The sequence below is a fragment of the Struthio camelus genome, chromosome 3 (genome assembly GCF_040807025.1).
Source record: "Struthio camelus isolate bStrCam1 chromosome 3, bStrCam1.hap1, whole genome shotgun sequence".
NCBI classification, from domain to species: Eukaryota; Metazoa; Chordata; class Aves; order Struthioniformes; family Struthionidae; genus Struthio; species Struthio camelus.
The window spans coordinates 91,482,220-91,503,298 of NC_090944.1; the positions used below are offsets into that span (position 1 = coordinate 91,482,220).

The window sequence follows — 21,079 nt, forward strand, 5'->3', positions numbered from 1 at the left end:
ATAAAGAAGCGTATATACTGAAGTGAGGGAAATACTACCACAGCATCTCTATTCAAAGAGAAAATAGTGTAAAGGTAAATTGATTTTTGAAGGGAAAAGTTTAAAAGTACACATTAAGGCACTACAGCTTTTACTATATGTGATACTATACAGTAACTCAGAAATAAAAGGATTCTACTCAATCTTCTTTTCTTACCTCTCGAAAGAAAACATCCGCAGGGGTAAGATTTGGTGGAATGTCACACTCTCTTTTGTTTAAAGCCATCAGTATAGCAGCGTTCACTATATCCGGCAGCCTAGAGTGATGATTCTTGAGAACAATAGCTGCTGCTAGCTTTTCTGCATGCTCACAGAGCAACAATCGAGTTGCCATAGGCATCCCTCGTACTGGAAAACTGCCCAGACGTTCAAATACACCAACCTTTTATAAAAGGACAAAACACCACACACACTTTAAACAAAGCTTTAGAAGAATTACTCTAAGAGACAAAATAATAGTCTACTACACTCGTACCAACAGAACAGTAGAACTTTACCTGATGGAGAAAATCAATGAAGAACAAATGGGCTTTTGTCTTATCCTCTAGCTGATGAAGAAGAATGAGGGATGTGTTGCTGAAACCAGCTGCTTCTAAAAAGAGAAAAGTCTTAGGTCAGAGCACTTTGTCTTCATTACTTTGATTACTATCTTTATTTGACTCTGATGCAAACATATTTCTTTAAACTTTCTCTGGTGCTACCACACTGGTATTTTCTATTATGCACACATATTTACACAGTGCTTATCACACCATTTTTACTGTTGCTTTTGAACTGCACTATAGTTGAACTAAAACCTTTAAAAGAAAGCAAGTATCTTTAGATCAGCGTAACTATTCTGAACACTCATGAAATCATGTTGCTAAAACAGCAGCTTAACAGCTTATTCAAGTTTTAGTAAGATTTACATTTTTATCTTCATTGTGGATTACCTCTTACAGAATTTATTATGTCCTAGATTACACACCTACCACAAAATGAAGTGTGCAGTTAAGGCATTCAGACATAATTCAGATATAATTCTCAATTGCCTCTGAAGGTGCCCACATAATTCTACTGAACAAGAAAAATGGTTGCCCAACACTGCTCATTCTTCCTCTTCAAATGCAAGCCAGCTAACATTTCTGCCCAGAATAATCAGGTCATTTAAGAAGCTGGCAAGTATGACAAAAACTTCCTCGCGAGTATCCACGTTTGTCACCTCAGTAGAGTTCTCCAGAGCTTGAGTTATTTTCCCACTTCGGAACTCTCAAACCTTCTACATGTGCTTTAAAACTAGAAGACTGCTAAGATATGAAACTCAGAAGTACTATTATTACAAGTAAAATTTACAAGACTATTTCCAAGAAGCTATGAACTTTCAATTCTTGCTTTAGCAACAAGTAAATGTGGATAAGTTGCTGAACTGTGTTGAAATTAACATGCAGAAAATACTAACGACTTGATGCTTAACAATCCCTAACTGGCTGCTAGGCAGAAACAACAGCAATAAACATAATCCATCTATATGTATTTACTATATGCATGTTCAAACTGGGTCTTTGCTCAGTCACTGGTAACTGCTGCCTAGAGGTCTTGGGGACATTTTCAAGATAGTATGTTGATAAAGAGACAGGGAAGCATGGACAAATAAGCTTCTCACTGAAAACGTGGCTGCTTTAATCCTTCACCTACAGCAAATACTTCTAAAATACATTTTTCTAGTCCTCTTGCAGGCAGACACAAATACCTATCCCACACAAAGATACGAGCTCATTCTGCCCTGGACCCAAGCCTATCAGTTGTGCAGTCATGTTAGCAAAGGGCTAAGCTTGAGCAAATAAACCCTTTCTTTTAATATATCTATTTGCAGAAGAACATTTAGATCTATCCCAGGAATCATGGGAAGGAACAAACAGTGCCACTTTATTGTTGTATGAAGCTCCCGCCCCAGAAACACGCATTGTCTTTGCTGCTTGTACTACTATGCGAAGACAAGAACTAATCACAGTAGACCACATTTTTATCTAGCAGTCTCATCAAGATGCATCTTTCAGCCTTTCTGAAATATACTTAGTTGGAGGAGGAGAGCAAAAGGCATCTATGCACTTTTAGCAAGGTTTATATTAGGATTTTACCTACAGTGCTATATACACTTTTCACAAAAAAAACAAAAAATACTATCATCTTTACCTTCAGGTACAGATTCAGCCCATCTTGGATCAGAGGCAGGGTAATCATCCATTAAGTCCACGCTGATCTGAGTCACTGCTCTATCCAGCTCAGTATCACAATCCAGATCTGCATTACTTGGGAAGAGCTCAGCTACCATGCTTTGTGCATTGACAATATCTTTCCTGAAATAAAAGAAATACAAGCTAAATGAAGGAAAACAATAGAGAGGATTTAGAAAAAAAAGCTACTCAATTAGCAGCATTTTCTGAAATTCTTTTTGTAAAGTGCTACAGATTATAATCACCCAAGATTGTTTGGGGTATCTTTAAACTAAATATAGATAAAAGGCATTCTGATTTTTTTAAAGCAAGTAGGTTGCACAATTTTTTAAAGAAAAAGCTCAACCTAGTAAAGTGTTTGAAATCACTTTTTGTTTTATTATATTTTTAAGAGAAAAGCTTCAGGTTTAACTCTCCACGCTGAACGCCTTTGTTAGCCAAGCCACTGAACATCAATTGCTTTCTAGAAAATTATTGCAAGAGTACATGTAATCCCTCCCACAAATGACAACAGAGTAAAAGTTTTTGGGAAAACACATCAGCAAATATAATACACTATTCTCATTTCCTATAATTTCAGAGAATCTTGCAGCTTCTACTCAGGTCAGCAGGTAAAAGAGCCAAGAAGCATCCAATGCTCTTTAAATCTCCGAGGTATGAAGTAGTACTGAAGTGCTGCATGTAAATAATATGCAATATCCACAAAAAGCACTGATTTGATTTAGTGACTAAAAATTTAGTAGTCCAACTAAGAAGATTAATGTAATTTAAATCTATAAACTAATGCTGGAAATATTTATAATTTTCATATTAATTATACTTTCAGTGTGAATGTTTACTTCAAGACAATTTTGGTCATATAAAAAACACCAGCGCATCCAGAAAAGTGATAAAGATTTACTAAAGGAAAGTATGCTTTTAAAAGCTAGAGTTTAAAAATACTATGCCTTTAATTAAACAAGGGAGCCCTATCTTTACTACTCCACAGGACTTATGTTTCTAATGGATTTATGTGCTATACTGTTACCTCTATCAAACCATGAACTGCCATCAGCCAACCCACTGGAAGGGTCAATTCCATCCTTCTACGGGAAGTCACATCCTCTACCAAAACCACTAGGTCTGTGACGCTGACTGGACTCACTCTGCAGCCCATGGCCTTTAAGATACCACTGGCTGCACAACTTTCCATTATTTGCCCTTTACCAACTGCTTTGCTGTTTTGACAGACCATTGCTACATCTGTTCTTTGGATCATTTCTCCATTCGCTTGACCACAGCATTGTTCTAAATCAACACTATGGAAACCAAATTATTAATTTTTTCTTGTTTTATAAATAAAATCAAGTTTTATTAAAATAACATTTGCTTTTCACATTGTTTTTCACACCACATCATACTTTCTTCTAACCCTGTTTCCAACCTCTTAACTGAATTTGATGTCAACTTCTTCATTTCTCATCCCTGCGCTCAGATCTCAGCTACTCAGGTTGCCTCAGGACCATAGCTTTCTTCAGCAGTAGTTGTGTTTACTGACACCTCCACTCGGGAATGTTTGCAAATTTTCTTTCTCAGTTCTGTCTAAACTTAAGCTCTTGTCTTAAGACATCCTTTGCTCTATGTGCCTAGTCTCCTTCAAAATCTTCTACTAAGTCTAGGTACCTCACATGAAGCTCCGGGATTGGAACACTCCTCCTGCTTCCTTTTTTCTTAAAGCTTTTCTTTCCAAGTCCTTTTCCAAATGACGCTTTGAGAATAGACTTAAGAGTTTTTTTGCATAAGAACATTATATTGAAAGGAATCCTAGGAAACCCCTCTAAACATAGATTAATCTAAGTCTGCAGCTCTGTATCTACTTGCCTCTCTGGTTCCTTTGTTTACATCACTCATCTAACAGCAGCAGTTCTTTCAGAGCCATTCCATACACCCCAACAGTAAGGCGGTTTTAATCATACTAGTTTAAAGAACAATGTTTTTCTTTCCACTCCCTGCAAAAGTACCAATTTTTTTTTCCATATATATCAGCCAGTCTGAAAAAGGTATCATCTTGCCACAAATTCTGCAATGCTAGATGCATTCATGGCAATATACATAGTAACAAAATATCTTTCAAAGTATTACTGAAAACAGCTACGTAAATAAAAATGAGGAAGAACAGGGAAAAGACATTTATTTTTAACAACAACAAAAATAGAGAAACTAAAATAACAGACTTTAAAAAGGTTCTACCAGCACTAATGTAACATCTGGCAGCATAAGCTTAAAGCTATTCAAATTATGACAGCCTGTTCCTTTCTAGCATTTATCACTTTTTCCACTAGCTCAACATATATCTACACTTTTCAGATAAAGATGTCTGGCTATTATTAAAACAACTTTAATTAAAACAGCACAAGAGTACCTCTATCAAGACAACATGTTACGGAGGTATATCAACGTGCCTTCAAGAATAGCAAGCAAGTAAAGCCTCAAAAATCAAGTGTAATTTCTACCTGCAGTACTGTAGAAAAGCAGCTTTCAATAACTTAGTCTTATCTTCTTGGGCTATAATTTCTATCCTATTGCTTGCATCAAATGCAGGACTCTGAAACACAAAGTAAAAACTTAGGCTGAAAGACACATATAAGGCTTCATTATGGAATAAAAACAATCTTTCTGTGTAACGGATATAGTACTATGAACGTAATACAGTGGTTTGACCTCAAGTATACCAGTAAAATTCATACACAATCTGCAAAGGAAGTTTCCTGTTTCCATCTCTTTCCACAACTCCAGATCAGTGCTCTATCTATCTGGCCTAATGACATCTAGTGATGTCACTTACCTTAAAAACTCTCAATTTCATAGACATTTCAAAACAAACAGAAAAAAATAAACAACTCCCCCAAACCCCACAGATGATGTAAAATTTCTTGGTTTTTGAAAACTGTCTTCACTGAAAGTGTTTGAATTTCTCCTTAAAACTTTAAAACTCAAAAAAAAAAAAAAAGGTTTTCCAAAGTGAAAATACAAAACTGCAAGACTAACATTTTATTTCTGCCCTCAGTTAAAAACAAAACAAAATACAAAAGCAAAAAGAAAAAAATCCACAAAAAACAAACCAAATCACACCATCACCTCACTGCTTGGTCCAGCAACAGAAGAGGAGAGGGAATCTTCAAGGTCTTCTGGAAGCACAGAAACATTTTCCCTAGACAAGATGGTGACAAGCCCACTTTTTCTGGCAAAGAAGATGGGAAGGCCAGTACAAGAGCCAGCTCCTAAAATGCTATCTCCTAAGATGACAAAAGCCAAAACAAAAAAAGGCACGTAAATGCAACATCAATTGAAGACTGAAACGTGACACAGCGTTACAGACATCTACTAAATTTTGTCATGAAGCAACAAACAATAACCCTGGTAAGTGCACTGGACATACTGAAGCCATGGACAGTATCTGCTGCTCATAGTGCATGTTTCCAGATACTGCAAGTTAAAAATCAATATTAAGATTCAGATGGTTCAGATTTTATCTGGGCACCTATCCGTGTGTCCTCCTGGAAGACACCTCTGAAAGTCGAGGACCAGATAATCAGAAACACAAGATACAGGGATTTAGGATGGATTTTAGGCTGAGCCTGGAAACAAAGTTAATTTCAAGAAAACAAAACAAGAATCCACAATGAAGGTTGCAAGAAGTCAAGTTTTCATATACCAGGAGTACGGCTCTACACTGCAGGGTAAACATAATAGAAACAGTGGATATTATTTGAGTGCTTCTTCCATAAATGTATGAGAAACACCTAACTTGGAAGATTTAATAAAAAGGAATGTGAACAAGATTCTACTCTCATTGAAGTTGGCTATTTTAGAACAGAACAACTAAACCCTTTAAATTTCCATTTTCAGTCTGTGTTTTGAAAAGTTTGTCTCTAGAAACAGAACTGAAACCAACACTAGCAAATGTTGTAGATAGCTTCAAATAAACTTGGCATTTTTAAATCTATTTCACAAGCTGATCTTGACAGGAGAATGCTTAGCAAGCAAACATGCCAACTATTCAGCTATTCAAACTAACAAAATAACTCTTTGAGTAGGAAAAAAAAAATAGAGCTTTCTGAATGCTAACTTTTTCGTTCCTCTACCTCAAACTTTATCTCAGAGTCACAGAATGGCCACGGTTGGAAGGGACCTCCGGAGATCATCTAGTCCAACCTCCCTGCTCAAGCAGGGCCCTCTAGAGCACATCGCCCAGGATCGCATCCAGGCGGGTTTTGAATATCTCCAGCGAAGGAGACTCCACTACCTCTCTGGGCAACCTGGTCCAATGCTCTGTCACCCTCACAGTGAAGAAGTTTTTCCTCATGTTCAGACGAAACTGCCTGTGGTTCAGTTTCTGCCCGTTGCCTCTTGTCCTGTCGCTGGGCACCATGGAGAAGAGGCTGGCCCCATCCTCTCGACAGCCCCCCTTCAGATACTTGTACACACTGATGAGATCACCTCTCAGTCTTCTCTTCTCCAGGCTGAACAGACCCAGCTCTCTTAGCCTTTCTTCAGAGGAGAGATGCTCCAGTCCCCTCTTCCTCTTTGTAGCCCTCCGCTGGACTCTCTCCAGGAGTGCCATGCCTCTCTTGTACTGGGGAGCCCAACACTGGACACAGTACTCCAGGTGAGGCCTCACCAGGGCTCAGCAGAGGGGCAGGATCACCTCCCTCCACCTGCTGGCAACACTCTGCCTAATGCACCCCAGGAGACCATCGGCCTTCTTGGCCACAAGGGCACATTGCTGGCTCATGGTGAACTTGTTGTCCACCAGCACTCCCAGGTCCTTCTCGGCAGAGCTGCTTTCCAGCAGGTCAGCCCCCAACCTGTACTGGAGCATGGGGTTATTCCTGCCTAGGTGCAGAACCCTGCGCTTGCCTTTGTTGAACTTCAGGAGGCTCCTCTCCGCCCACCTCTCCAGCCTGTCCAGGTCCCTCTGAATGGCAGCACAGTCTTCTGGTGTGTCATCCACTCCTCCCAGTTTAGTATCATCAGCAAACTTGCTGAGAGTGCACTCTGTGCCTTCCTCCAGGTCATTGATGAATACATTGAACAAGACTGGACCCAGGACTGACCCCTGGGGGACACTGCTAGCTCCAGGCCTCCAACTTGACTCTGCGCCACTAACCACAACCCTCTGAGCTCGGCCATCCAGCCAGTTCCCAATCCACCTCACTATCCACTCATTCAACCCACACTTCCTGAATTTATGTACAAGGATGTGATGGGAGACAGTGCCAAAAGCCTTGTGGAAGTCCAGGGAGACAACATCCACTGCTCTCCCCTCATCTACCCAGCCAGTCATTCCAGAGAAGGCTATCACATTGGTCAAGGATGATTTCCCTTTGGTGAATCCATGCTGACTCCTCCTGATCACCTTCTCGTCCTCCACGTGCTTAGTGAGGACCTCCAGGAGGAGCTGCTCCATCACCTTTCCAGGGATGGAGGGGAGGCTGACAGGCCTGGAGTTTCCTGGCTCCTCCTTCTTGCCCCTTTTGAAGACTGGGGTGACATGGGCTTTCTTCCAGTCCTCAGGCACCTCTCCTGATCTTCAGGACCTTTCCAAGAGGATGGAGAGTGGCCTAGCGATAACATCCGCCAGCTCCCTCAGCACTCGTGGGTGCATCCCATCGGGGCCCAATATATATGTGGATGCCAAGCCTGGACAAAAGATCTCTAACCCGATCCTCCTCGACCAAGGGAGGGTCTTCCTCTCTTCAGACTTTCTCTCTTGTCCCCAGGGTCTGGAATTCCAGAAGGCTGGCCTTAGCAGTAAAGACTGAAGCAAAGAAGACATTCAGCAACTCTGCCTTCTCTGCATCCTTCGTTACCCGCCCATTTAGCGGCGGGCCCACGTTTTCCCTAGTCTTCCTTTTGCTGTTGATGTATTTGAAGAAATCCTTCTTGTTGTCCTTGACATCCCTTGCCAGATTCAATTCCAACTGGGCCTTGGCCTTCCTCGTTGCATCTCTGCATACTCTGACAATATCCCTATACTCCTCCCTCTCGAGTTAAGTAGATTTCTTTAAATTAAGGAGTCATAGAAAACACACTGAGAAATCTAAATAGTGTAAATACATTTAATTAAAAAGCATCTACGAAATGTGAATTTTTTTACTGCACATTACCTTGCATGCCAAATACGATTTTCTCCTGTGGTAAAGAAATTCTTCCAGTTCCAGTGGAGCAAGCAAACACTTCATCTTCCTTATAAAGGTAAGCAGCGTGGCTAAAGTAGTCTGGGACCACCAGACAGCATGTCAGTTCCTCTTCTGACTGAAAGCATTGAATATAAACAATACCACACACATAATCAACACCTTAAATAAACATTTAGGTAACTCAGGTCAGCCTTTAAAATGTTCAAGTCTGTTTTAATTCTTAAGAAGAGAGGTATGTGTGCCTACATATCGTAACAAAAACCACTTTTCATTTGCCCTAAATATTTAAGATCTGCTGTTTTTCTTTCCTATACAGTAAACTATTGCTAATTTCATGTAGTAGGAAAGCAAACAATTATTCAATGTAAATCAGTTATTCTACAGTTTGTGTACTCTCCTTCCATGATAAGATTAAATTAAAAAAAAAAGTACCACTGGTGGGGGTGGAAGACAATTGATGTATCCTCCCTTCCTAGCAAGCCAGCTGTATGACAAAGAAAAAAAATACAGGTCTTCTAATTCCTTGTCCAGCTACTACATTCACTAGGGTCTGAGATCTGTCTTAAATGGAAATTTATGTTGATAGTTTTCTGAGGAAAATCTCTGAGGAAATCCATGAGCAATTTTAAAGCAGAGAACCTGATTCTTTAGAGACAATCTCATAGCTGATTTACCTACAGGAATGTTTTGAAACACTGAGCCTTCTTTGCTTGGTTTTAGAGCCTTCAGTTGCATACCTGAAAAGATGGATTATACTGTGTGACCTCCACAACAACATCATCAGACATCTGGTAGCCTTTATCTTCTACTGTTATCAGAGTATAGTAGACAAGACATGGGCGATCTCCAGGATGCCATGCTCCAGCAAGTATCACCAGTCCATCACTACGCAACCGAAAACATTACGCCTTTGAGAGATGACTAATGACTTATTTTACCTGCTCAAACACTATCACTCAGAAAATAGGTGCTTAAGTACAAATACAGATATTTTCCAATATTCAACAGTACTCATTTTCTCAACTAATTTATTATTTGTTCTTTTATGCCGTTGTATTGCTTTGACAGTATTCATACACAGTACAAAACTGAAATGATACAGTCTTTGCAATTTTATGTAATTAAATTATAAATACAAGAGATACAGAAAGAATGTTATGTACCTGCTGGAACAAGTTATGACTGGTTACTTGCTGTCTTCATAATACCAAAATAAATAACTAAGCCAACAACAACAAAACCTGATGAAGTGACATTTAAAAAGTGAAAGGAGCTACTCTTAGGTAAAGAATTCGTAATACTAAAGAGATAGGTTATTTTATGCTTCACGCTATCACTAAGTCTAACGTGACATGCTTATTTGATCAACACTGGCACTCAAGTAAAATTTAATTCCAATTACTGAGGCAGAAAGCTCTGCAAGAAAACAGAAACATTTACCCGATTAAGTCCTGCCAGATAAATGTGTACTTGCTTACCGATTTTGCTGCAAATCCATGTATTGTATATTGACTCCTCCTTTAATATCCTCATAGTTACTCTCAGAACCCTACAAAAACAATGCATCTACCTTATAACTATAAATATGTAGGCTACTAATAAATAAAAAATAAAACAAAATAAAAAAAAAAACATGCTTTCAGATGAGCTGGCTCTTACCCAAATTGCGTCTGTAATATGTTCCTTAAGGACTCTGTTGATATCCCAGCTGAAAATATAACGTTCTGATGAATCATCAATCTCCCATTTGTTTAGGTTTGAACTTGTTAGCATATAAAAGCTCGACCTCTCTTTATCCCAAAGAACACTAGAAATCTGGATTTAAAAAAATATATACATTAAAAAGTTAAAGGACAGTCTTACCATTTGGATACAACAGCCTATATGCATTCTCAGTCCACACAAAACCACTCACTTTGGCAGCCTACAAAATTAAATTACAAGATATAAATATTATGATAATTTTCAAGGGAAATCTTATTTTGTAAATATAAAAAGATCCACAGTAAATGTTTCTCACACTCTCTCCCAGCTTCTGGGAAATTAGTTTATAAAGCTCAACCCAGTCCCCAACCCCTGACAACTCTATATCAGAAAAGTAAATCTGCAGGTTACTGCTAGTTTCTTCAGGTAGTATTGAGGCTATCACCAGAAAGAGGCAAGACTGAACACTCTACGGGAAGTATTACTGCTTTAAAGTTTCCTTTTATTCAGACCTAAAGAGTAAGTCTGTATTCTCCATTCAACAACAAATTTGTTGCAAATTTGCAAATCTGTTTGGTTTCCGTCTTTCTCATTAATCTCCAATTAATGTAAGTAACATAAATGAGTTAGAGCCTTATCCTTTTATTTTTCGTCATTGTACATCCTTACAGTCCTTTCTTCTTCCTTTCGTAAATCTCGAGGCCAGAAATTAGAACACAGGGCCCTAAATATTTAAAGTAACCATTATATGAATATTTTTCAAGCTTACCGCAGCATCATTGCCAGGAGACAAAATACCCAGAAGGGAAGAAACTTTTCGACCAATTCCAGAAAACATGCCCTGACCCTGTGGTAGGGCATGCTGATGAATTTTGCCAGAACTATCTGGTATCAGTCGAACTAGCTGGCCTCTGAAAGAAGATAAAATAAAGCTTCCTCCCTAGCAAAAAAAAAAAAAAAAGTAGGTATGTTAAAAAAAAATAAAATCACATTCCTGCAACAAGTCTACTACTGCCAGATAGAATTCTTTAGGCTAGCTCATCAGGGGAAAGACAAAACAGGAATAAAACACAAGGCATTAATATTACTTGAGAACTGGCAGAGATCTATTACAAAAGTGAAATCATTTATCACATAAAAAGACTGTTTAAGCAAACTTTTAATGTTCTTTTCCGTGCTTGAATCAGTGCAGTATATAGTCCACAGTATACCTGGTATACTTTTTTTTATATTTTTACGCTATGTTTTTGAAAAACATCAAAAGAAACAGAGATACATCAATCTTTACAGCCACCATTACATGCAACATTCATAGGGATTTAAATAACATTTTTAGAAGAGCACTCTACAGTATAAAATTTAACTTCCATATGTGCACTTAAGACTTCTTAAAGTAACCGTAAGCAAATTACAAAATTTTAAAACAGCATCCTATACTATGGGACCCTAATCAGAATGAACTGCACAGAAGAACTTCTATCAGGCTATGTCACAAAACAGTTGGGCAGATCATTAAAAAATGAAGACGGTATTACTGAATGTATAACTAAAAAAGGATGCCACAGTGCTGCTGCCAGACCAGGGAGGAACACAGTATACACATAGCAGGAATGAAAAAAAAGTTAAAAGTACTAAAAAATTAGCACCAAGCTAAATATTTATTCAACATTGGCAGAGACTCAATTTGTTAGAACAGCATGATATTTTTATCCATGACACTCCATTTCAGTCAAACTACAGGGCTAAAATTCCATGTAATCTTTGATTCCAACCATAAAACAAACAATGCAACCTTTGCACTTTAAAAAAAAAGTGAAAAGTCTCATTGCATTATGCACAATATACATTATACAATATACAATATACATTCCATTGTAGGTGCTCATATACCTCATCTGGGAGGGGCAGAGACTTTCTGCTAGCGCATCTCTTGCCTGTCCTAATGGCTGCATCTACATTAGCACTTTGATTTGGACCAGAAGAGTGTGCCTTCAAACCAAAACTGACCCTCAAAATTTGTGTATTACAGGGAATGAGTAAACACCACTATGTATAACAGTTCTCAAAAAAGTTACTGTGACACCAAAGAAACACCTTATCTCTTTTAAGCAATTCCATTAAAACTGACCCTAAAATAAAAAAAAGGCCTTTATAGGCATAACATACAATGGCTGCTAGTCAGACTTATAGTTCCAAAACTCTCCCAGCAGATGCTACCAGAAAATGCCATTTTCCTGGGGTGAAAAAAGATGCCTATTAGAAAATGGAGACCTCCTGTCTGAGAAATGATAAGGTTTAAACTCCGTCTGAACCTTGAAACGTTTCTGCAGACTTATTCTCAGAATTACTGCAGAAAATTCTGTTAGATCAGGTGCTACATTAACACAGAGTGAAAATGTTGCTCATAACTTAAAAAAAAAAAAACAAACCTACACCAAACACCCACGCACACAACGAATGCTGGAAGGGCAGCAGTAATACTAATAACCTTTTGTAAACGTTTCTATAAAGTGGTGGATGAAGCCAGTAAGAGATGCCAAGGGAAGAAGAATCAAAATAAACGGTAATGGCTAGGGGGTCGCTGAAAGAATGAACTGTTTTTCTCTGCAGGAACTGTTCACAGAACAAAAAACAGCACACTTCTCATAATCACACAATATAAAGCTAAAGGTGCTAAAGGTTATGCTAAAGGTTAGAACTAGTTTGCCCAGAGACAGGATGGCAAATTAAGTACAGTTGTCATATATGGAATAATGCAAATTTATATCAATGATTAAATAATAAAAGTGTTCTGCCCTGTACAAGTGTTCCTCTAGCTTTGAGCTTACATTCATCCCAGCGTTCCCAGCTGCTTTCTTCCAACTTGATACCTGGAACTTGGGCATAATCTAGCTCTAACAGGGTAGATACATATAAGCATTTCCTAACAACTTGAAATCCTCAGGAAATTAATCACTTAGATTACTGTATTTCAATTAGGTTTATAAATGTTCACGCCCTTCTGAGTCCCTAAAAGGATATTTATAGTGTAGGATAACAACGTAGGATGTGAACAGTGGATGCTGCGATGACTTGCTGAAAAGGTCACGAGTTAAAATAAAACTGATAATACCAGTTTTGAAGAGGACAGATGATGTAATGTATGTTGAATTTTGAATATATTCTGTTTTGAAAGTCTTTCTCGTTTAGGCACATCAACTACAGAAAACAGAGTTTATAAGAAACAATTCATAATATATTTTTTTTCACTACCTTCAAACAAAAAAATTCTTTCAAATGCATTCAGTAGCGAGCTATACCAAAGAAGATGTTGAGTATGCGCACTATGGATTCAGATAAAGCCTTTGTTTTTGTGATAATAGGTTTCCTGCCACTGGAAGTAATCACAGTAGTAATACTGACAATCAGTATTACTCATAGGTTGAGAGAACAAATCAGCCCCATTAATAAACTCGTGGTTCAATTCTGCATGCCTCCCTGACTTCAACATCAGTATTTATTTACATTTATCTGTGCTTAATATTTAGCATCATCACACTCATATAGTCTCTGAAATTACTCCTTAGAATGTCTGATAGTTTGCTTTGCAATGTTTAATGGAGATTTAGGCTAGCATGCTCCACACACACTTTTTTTACTGTTAAGTTAGAAATTAAAGCAGTACTTTCTAAATAAATCTTATTGTACTGTACCTTTACTGCTGTTAGGAAGCTGCACAGAGAGCCTCCAAAGTCGGTAAAAGTCTCCGTGTAGGAACCTTCGTGCACAAGATTGGGCCAGTAGCGTATAGTACCTTCACTGGTAGCAACCATTATTGCCAGAGACTTGAAATGACAAAACAATTAATAGAACATGCAAGATACCAATAACATGATTTAGTTAAAGCTGCAGTCTGATTATTTCACATATCAAGGTTTTGGGTAAGTAGCACAAAAAAAGTGGTAGATACATATGGATGCACATTGATAAAGCTAGACCTGAATAGGGGGAAGATTCTATAATGTAACAACTTACAGGAAACGTAACTGAGATAGTCATACTTGCTTATTTTACTAACAATAATATTTTCATTTTTTCTTGTTCCTGATAATGCAGGATCTTCTGCTGAAAAGTAAACAACATTTACAGATGCAAGACAAAACATAATCTGTGGAGAGTTCCAGATGCAGAATCACTGTTGCAAGCTACTGTAGGAGACTTAAAATTCACACTATAATTTAACAAACAAACTGTTCCAGAGTCATTAAGAGAGAATTTAAGAGAATCATCAAATCATACAGTGCATCTTTTCTTTACAAAAAATTTACAGTTCAGAACATAAGCACACAGTGTGTCTATATTAGGGGATTTCCTGATTCAGAAGCCCTGCAGACCGAATTCAAAGAATGATGCAAGAGACTGTGTTCAAGTAAAGATTTATATAGAATTTACATTGTACCTAATCAACTGGTTGTTGAATAGCACAGAATAATAGAAGAACTGTAGCTTAGAGCTCTTTTGAGCTCCTTGGAGTTTTCTACCTGATTTTTGGCTAGACGCAGACCTGCAGAAAGGAAAGCAATCGGCTAATTGACACCACAACAACTGAAAAAAAAAAATCTATATAATGCATTGTCCTTGGTGATTTCTTCCCTTAATTATTTAATAATTTTAACTGACTGAAATATTTTCTACTATTAATATTTCTACTGAATTCTATAAAGTCACTGTATCCATGCACGACTCACAAGCTAAAGAAAGATTAAATAACAAATCTTAGTTTCGTTATATTAACTTCTCTTATACTGCTCTGAGTATGATTAAGTCATATACCATCTAAAGAACTTTATGAGCTAATCACAAGCTAGTATGATTGTTTTTCATCATCTGGAAATCTAACACAATGACAACAAAGAAGAAAAGATCCTATTACATATTTTGTGCTGCTTCCTCCTTCCAAAGACAACTATTCATCTAGTTTTACTAGAGTACTGCACGTACTAACTGAAAACTATGCCCAAGCTGAAAATAAAAGTAAGAATGATAATAACAAACACATTAGTAGCCTTCCAGAAAACTTAGCTGATCTTGAATCCTCATCCTCTAATACAGTATGATAAGGAAAAGCATTTAGCAAAGTAATCAGTGAAGACAGACAAATATCTTTCTCCCAATGTTAGTTTCCTAATAAACACTAACCAAGAAAAGGTGCCAGTTTTCACTTTTCAGTCATGTGTATTCAGAATTAAAAAAATGAACAACTTTTTCAACCAGCATGTATTTAAAAGGCACGTGCTTGGACTGAATATTTGATTTCCCTGCTGTTAGTTAACCAAATACTTCGTCTACTGTATTTTTGTTTGTTATGAAAGCATCCTAAGTAACCCTCAGAAGGCGTATAACTTCATCTCACCCTAATTACATGTAAATTGTATAATTCGAGAAGACTAGCAGGGTTCTATTTATTTCAATGTATTTACTACAGTAATAATCATGACTTCTCTAATATACATTACAACACGGAGTGCACAATTTTCAAATAAATACTTGATAAAATTGTATATATTCAAAGTGACTCTAAAACTATTTTTAAACACTAAAATTAAAGGTCGATCACCTGTAGAGAAGGTGCTTCACCTGAGGAAGTGAGGAAAGATATAGCTGCTAAACTAGAACTCCACTGGAAGTCACTGGGTGGCAACTGCAGTTCCTTGCACAGAGATAACTGTAAGAAAGAAAGCAGTGCAATTATGAATGTGTACATGGAAGAGATTATTCCTGTGCCATAAAGTCTTTAGATTTGTTAATCTTGCTAAAAACTGATTTTAAACTACCCTGGACACTGCATTAGGGGCCCAGAAGAACGTCACACAAGATTTTCAGTAAGATTGCCACAACTAGCAGACAGCTATGAAACACCTACTTGCACATTTTCAAACATAATTGCTTTTCATTTGTTATTTGTGTTTCTTACAACATTACAATTTTGAATAATTACTCTTTCAGAGGCACAATTACCTGGATGCTCCTGAACACAATATAATAACAAGATAGAAAAACAAAATCAAACTGAAAGTGCTTGAGAAAGCTCATTCGGCATTAACAGACATTGGAGAGAGAAGAACGCCCCTGCCCTGCAAAGTTATTCAGTCAAAAAAAAAGTCTTAATCACTGGAAAAACTTCTAAAAATACCAGAATGCATATACTGACATGCCACTGCAAGTGTAGAAGTTGTATAATTAACATACGTTGCGCTAACCAGAAGATTTTTTGATTACATAACTACAGGGTCCTCCTGACCATACGCGTTATACACTGTAATGTCACTGAGGAAAATACTGCCCAGGGAAAAATACTTTCTTGATATAAAAAAAAATCTAAATGAAACAAAAATTCAGCGTAGCTAAAACTAAAAAGTTTTTCTGACAAGCTGAAAATCAATCACAGTACTATTTAAACCAATCTGTAACATATCAACTAGTTTCTAATTACTAAAATAAACTTTACCAAGTCTATTTAACATAAGAAATATCTATTAAAATGCAAGGAATTCATCTTGGTGTTAACTTGACAACTAAAAATGGAGAGAGGCACACAGAAAAATTTAACTCCCTTAAAAGCTTGAATTTCAGTCCTTGTTAGCATTGACTTTGTAGCAACCCCGTCACTTTTAGAGGAAAACTGACAGACTGCAGCTCACAAAGAAACCCTTGCTTTAAATAACACAAATGAGAAACTTGTGCAGTTAGTGTAAAATACATGCACATTTTTTCCATCTTGATCTTCCATTTACCTTAGCAACTGCAGATTGACCAATCTTCCAGATAATCAGCCTCTCTTTATGGACCAGCCAGGCCCATCCACTTTCATGCACTTGAACGCTCAACTGGTCTTCAGCTACATAAAAAAAAATTTTGTTTTGTTTTGGTTTTTTAAGATATTAAGATTTTGAAGACACTGAAGAGTATTCTTAAAATCAACAAACCTTCCTTCTGATCCGAAAAGGAGAAATATTTTTTTCTACTCAAATCAAATTCTATGTTAGAATTCTATGCATTTGGTTAAGATGTTGAATTGCTCAATACAGTTTAAAAATTCATCTGACAAACTTTTAACTTTTAAGAGTGAAAAGTAAGACTATCCTAGAAGTTGTCTATTTCCATCTATTTATGTCAGATAAAAAAATTGTCTTAAAAAATAGTGAAGAATTTACAAAGCTATTACAGAGATATAGAGTTTTGGTTTCTCACATCTTTATTAGAAAAAGAAAACGTAACCACAGGGAAAAATTGCAGAGGAGACCATGAAATCTCTTGATGTTGGGGAAAAGTTTATATTAGTGGCTTTTTTAGAAGTGATACTGTTATCTTTTTTTTTTGTTTTCATCTGCTGGTTTTATCATTATTATATGAGCTGAAGTTACATTAAACTGATGGTGTACTTCATTTAATGCGTTGGAATATATAGTTTTAAAAACAATTAAGAGCATTTAGGAAAGAACTTAATCAAAATAAATGAAAAAGACAAGAAAAAACTTCAAGCAGAAGTTATTAAAAAATTCCTTTTAGCTTTCTTAAGCAATATAGCCTATAATTCAAGTGTATTAGGACAGTATCTGAAAGATATCAACATGCATCCATACCCACATGGGTGTTATTATGGCAATAGTTACACAGTTAAGCAAGCTAGATTCAAATGAAGACACAAACATCTCATCTTCTGCTCCAAAGTTAACTTCTAAACAGCATCAATAACATGTTAACATTTCTGTCATCTGTTGAAATTTTCATGAGGAAATAACAGATAAATTCAGTTCTTACCATCAGCCTTTTTTAGGGCTTCCATAACTTTAACAGGGAGAGAGGATCCAAAAGCCTTAACATCATAGTTAATAGTTTCACTTGCTGAAGGGTGCTGTATAACTCTGGTAGGAGTTGCTCTTAAAAAGTAATACAAAAATCTTATGAGTAGTTTTCTATTGTTTCTCCAGCACTATCAACATTCGTTTATTTCATTAGGATCTGCTGTGTTTAAAAATAGATGTGATGAAATGGGCTTGTCTATGTAAAACAAACGGGATTGTATCCCTACGGGAGCACCATCTGAAGCAATCATTTGACGACCTGCTTGGTGACAAGTTGTTCAGCTGTTATCAAGTTACTTTATATTCAAAAACAGTTCTTCACAAATTTCTTCCTCCCCAGTAACAAAATTACTCTTTAACTTGTCTCCATTCCGCTTATCTACAGCGTTAAGCTATCCACAACACCAGCAGAAGAAGCTTGGCAGAGATTTTTCCATGACTGGAGGGCCTGTTTTCACCCCAAATTCTGACACCAGTAAGCAGTAGACACTGTGCAACAATTTAAACATCCTTGACAGCTCTGACCAGCAAACACTTCTAGTGCCCTTCTCTTACTGGTGACTGCAGCTTTCTATCTATTTTAGCCATTATTTCTTCCTCAATATAATTATAAAGAGCTGCTTTGCATCTTCCCCCACCTTCTCTCTGCGGAACGGCATAGGTCCATCTTGTCCTTCAAGCATGATTAGGCGGTAAGATTTCTCCGCTTTTAGAACATACTGTCTTCTTTCCCCTCCCCCAGCAGAAATAATAATGTAGCATAATTCTTCCAAAGGGAAATATCAAAAGACTATACAAAGCTAGAACACAAGGCTGACTGGTTCTAAAAGTGCCTAAAGTAAAAGGTCCCCAGAACTGAAAATGGGCACAGTCTTGCTCATCTCAACAACAAATAGCCGCTTTTTGAGAAAAGCGATTCTGAAGCCCTGAAATTGATTTGGGGCTTATTTTAACTCTCAGTTCTGATTCATGCGGAACAAGACACAGAAAAGCCTAAACTTGGAATGATTTATTTTTTAAATTCAGAGGGGCTTATTTTTTCACATTCTTCCTGTACCAGAGAAACATTTGAGGAGCCGTCAAACTAAAATGTTAATAAGAAATATTTAGAATATACTGAACATGTGGTATTTTACCTGAGAACTATAAAAGAACCAGAAAACTGTGAAGGATAAAATTTTTCAGTCAGAATTTGGTACCATAAGAACAGAACGTGTCAAATATCCTACAAAGGTTCTAAGAGCATCTGAGAAACTAGAGACTAGTAAAGTCAACTCTTGTAGTAGAGTAAATTAGCAAAATCAGTAAACAAATAGATTAGTAACAAGCGAGATTTTTTTTTCCTTTTGTACAGCAAAATCATGCCTGACAGAATATTGGGGGGGGGGAGGGGGGCAGGGAACGGGATCAGTGAGTATGAACTGGACAATACTAAGGATTTAAATCCTTAATAAGCTTTCAAAAAGATCCTGTGTCAAAGGTTCTTGAAGAAAGCAAGCTGGCAGACGAGGAGAATCTTACTGTAGATCAAACTTTGTCTAACAGACAGCAATTAACAAAAAGAATATAGAAAAAGACAGGCTGGATTATACAATGCAGGAAAGTTTTCAGTAGGAGAAGGAAAGGTCCCATTCTATAGGGTCTGTACTGATACCTAAACTGTTCAGCATAGTCATAAAAGGAACCAACTACCACAGTGACAAACTTTCTTGACTGTACTATATTATTTAGGATAGTTAAATGGCAAATACGGTATCTGAATTATTAAACACAAAATAAAAAGCAGAACAGAAAATATCATTATTAGACTATATAAATACACAGCATGCCCACTTCTTGAACACTAGGGTGACCTGGCATGCACATATCTCAAAAAGATATTGCAGAAAAACTACCAAAGAGAGATTTAAGGATGATTAGAGATGCAGAATATCTTGCAATGCATCCCAACAGAAAACAAACAGTAAAATTAGACTCAGGCAAAAGCAGCACTGTATCTATGACAGATCAAGCATGTACCAATGAGGCAAGGGTAGCAGAGATAGGAAATCTTTTATTTCAACTTTCAATAGGGACAGGAAAAAGCAAGAGCTTTCAGGCAGAATCCTTTTGTTAAGGCACGCTTCTAATTGGATCTAAGAGATGTACTGAGGACACTGTTTTCCCCTTTCCATTCAATAGGTCCCAATGGCTTGTCTAAGCCTTTATTTGCTTAGGCGACATTTTGTTTTGTAGATGCCAGAAGATTACCTGGGAGAAAATGCTATTTGAAATAAACGCGTCTGTTTCTGCACATCAGTTTTGGCTCTGTTTGTCAGACTTAAGGAGGAGACTTGCAGCCCAACTACTTGTCATTTTTTCAAACTATGCTACTTTTTATATTGTATCACTAGGCCAATTTCCTATTACCTCTCTCCACAAGTACTGTTTTACTTCTGCAAAGAGGGAGACTAGTCTGTTCAGATCCCCAGGAATAGTAAAGGAATAGTAACGTAACTCTAAAAGACCAAAGAAAACAAAACAAAACACAAAAAACCAGAATCTTTCCCTAAACAATGAGCAAGTAGCAAGTCAATCCTGAACAAGAAGGCAGGTGACACAAACTGCAGCCCACGTCTTTTGCATCCACGCAGCAAAACGTACCAACGCTTTTGGTCATTGTGGAAGAGGGAGCGGAAAGAACACCAGAAAGCGACGGAGAGAGGGAGAGAAGGGAAGGAGAGCAGATTCCTCGCAGCAGCGGGCCCAAGGGTCACGGGCAGGTCAGGCGGGGCCAGCATGGCCCGCACACCCACGCAGCTGGAGGTGCCAGCCTCACTCACGCTCTCCTCAGCGGGACGGGAGCTGGCTGCCCCACCAGCAGCCCCCGCAAACCGCGAACTGCAGTGCCCTATCTTCCTACCTACTTAAGGAACCCCAGCAACAGAGAACTCGGGATTTATTCCAAAAAACATCCCTGAAAGGGAAAAAGGAGAAGAAGCAGGGGGAGGGAGAGGGGGGCGACCGCTCGGGTCAAGCGGCGCCACCCGAGGCGGCGGCAGCGCGCCGAGCCCCGCCCCGCCCCGCCCCGCCCCGCCCCGCGCGCGCCTGGAGGGGG

At 37.8% G+C, this 21,079-nt stretch overlaps 1 protein-coding gene across 2 annotated transcripts in view; it reads right to left on the minus strand.

Moving 5' to 3' along the window:
* NUP133 (nucleoporin 133) overlaps nt 1-21,079 on the minus strand; it is a 40,847-nt gene that overhangs the window by 19,309 nt on the left and 459 nt on the right. The window contains exons 2-15 of one of the 2 annotated variants that reach the window (XM_068939042.1): nt 17,939-18,057; nt 16,912-17,015; nt 15,735-15,842; nt 13,831-13,962; nt 10,908-11,078; nt 10,094-10,249; nt 9,913-9,983; nt 9,172-9,319; nt 8,402-8,549; nt 5,370-5,527; nt 4,745-4,836; nt 2,212-2,375; nt 537-631; nt 197-421 (exon numbers count right to left, since the gene is read on the minus strand). In XM_068939042.1, coding sequence (XP_068795143.1) covers nt 197-421; nt 537-631; nt 2,212-2,375; nt 4,745-4,836; nt 5,370-5,527; nt 8,402-8,549; nt 9,172-9,319; nt 9,913-9,983; nt 10,094-10,249; nt 10,908-11,078; nt 13,831-13,962; nt 15,735-15,842; nt 16,912-17,015; nt 17,939-18,057 — 1,891 coding nt within the window. Of the gene's footprint in view, nt 1-196; nt 422-536; nt 632-2,211; nt 2,376-4,744; nt 4,837-5,363; nt 5,528-8,401; nt 8,550-9,171; nt 9,320-9,912; nt 9,984-10,093; nt 10,250-10,907; nt 11,079-13,830; nt 13,963-15,734; nt 15,843-16,911; nt 17,016-17,938; nt 18,058-21,079 lie in introns of both variants that reach the window. The other variant, XM_068939041.1, reaches the window with a different exon arrangement.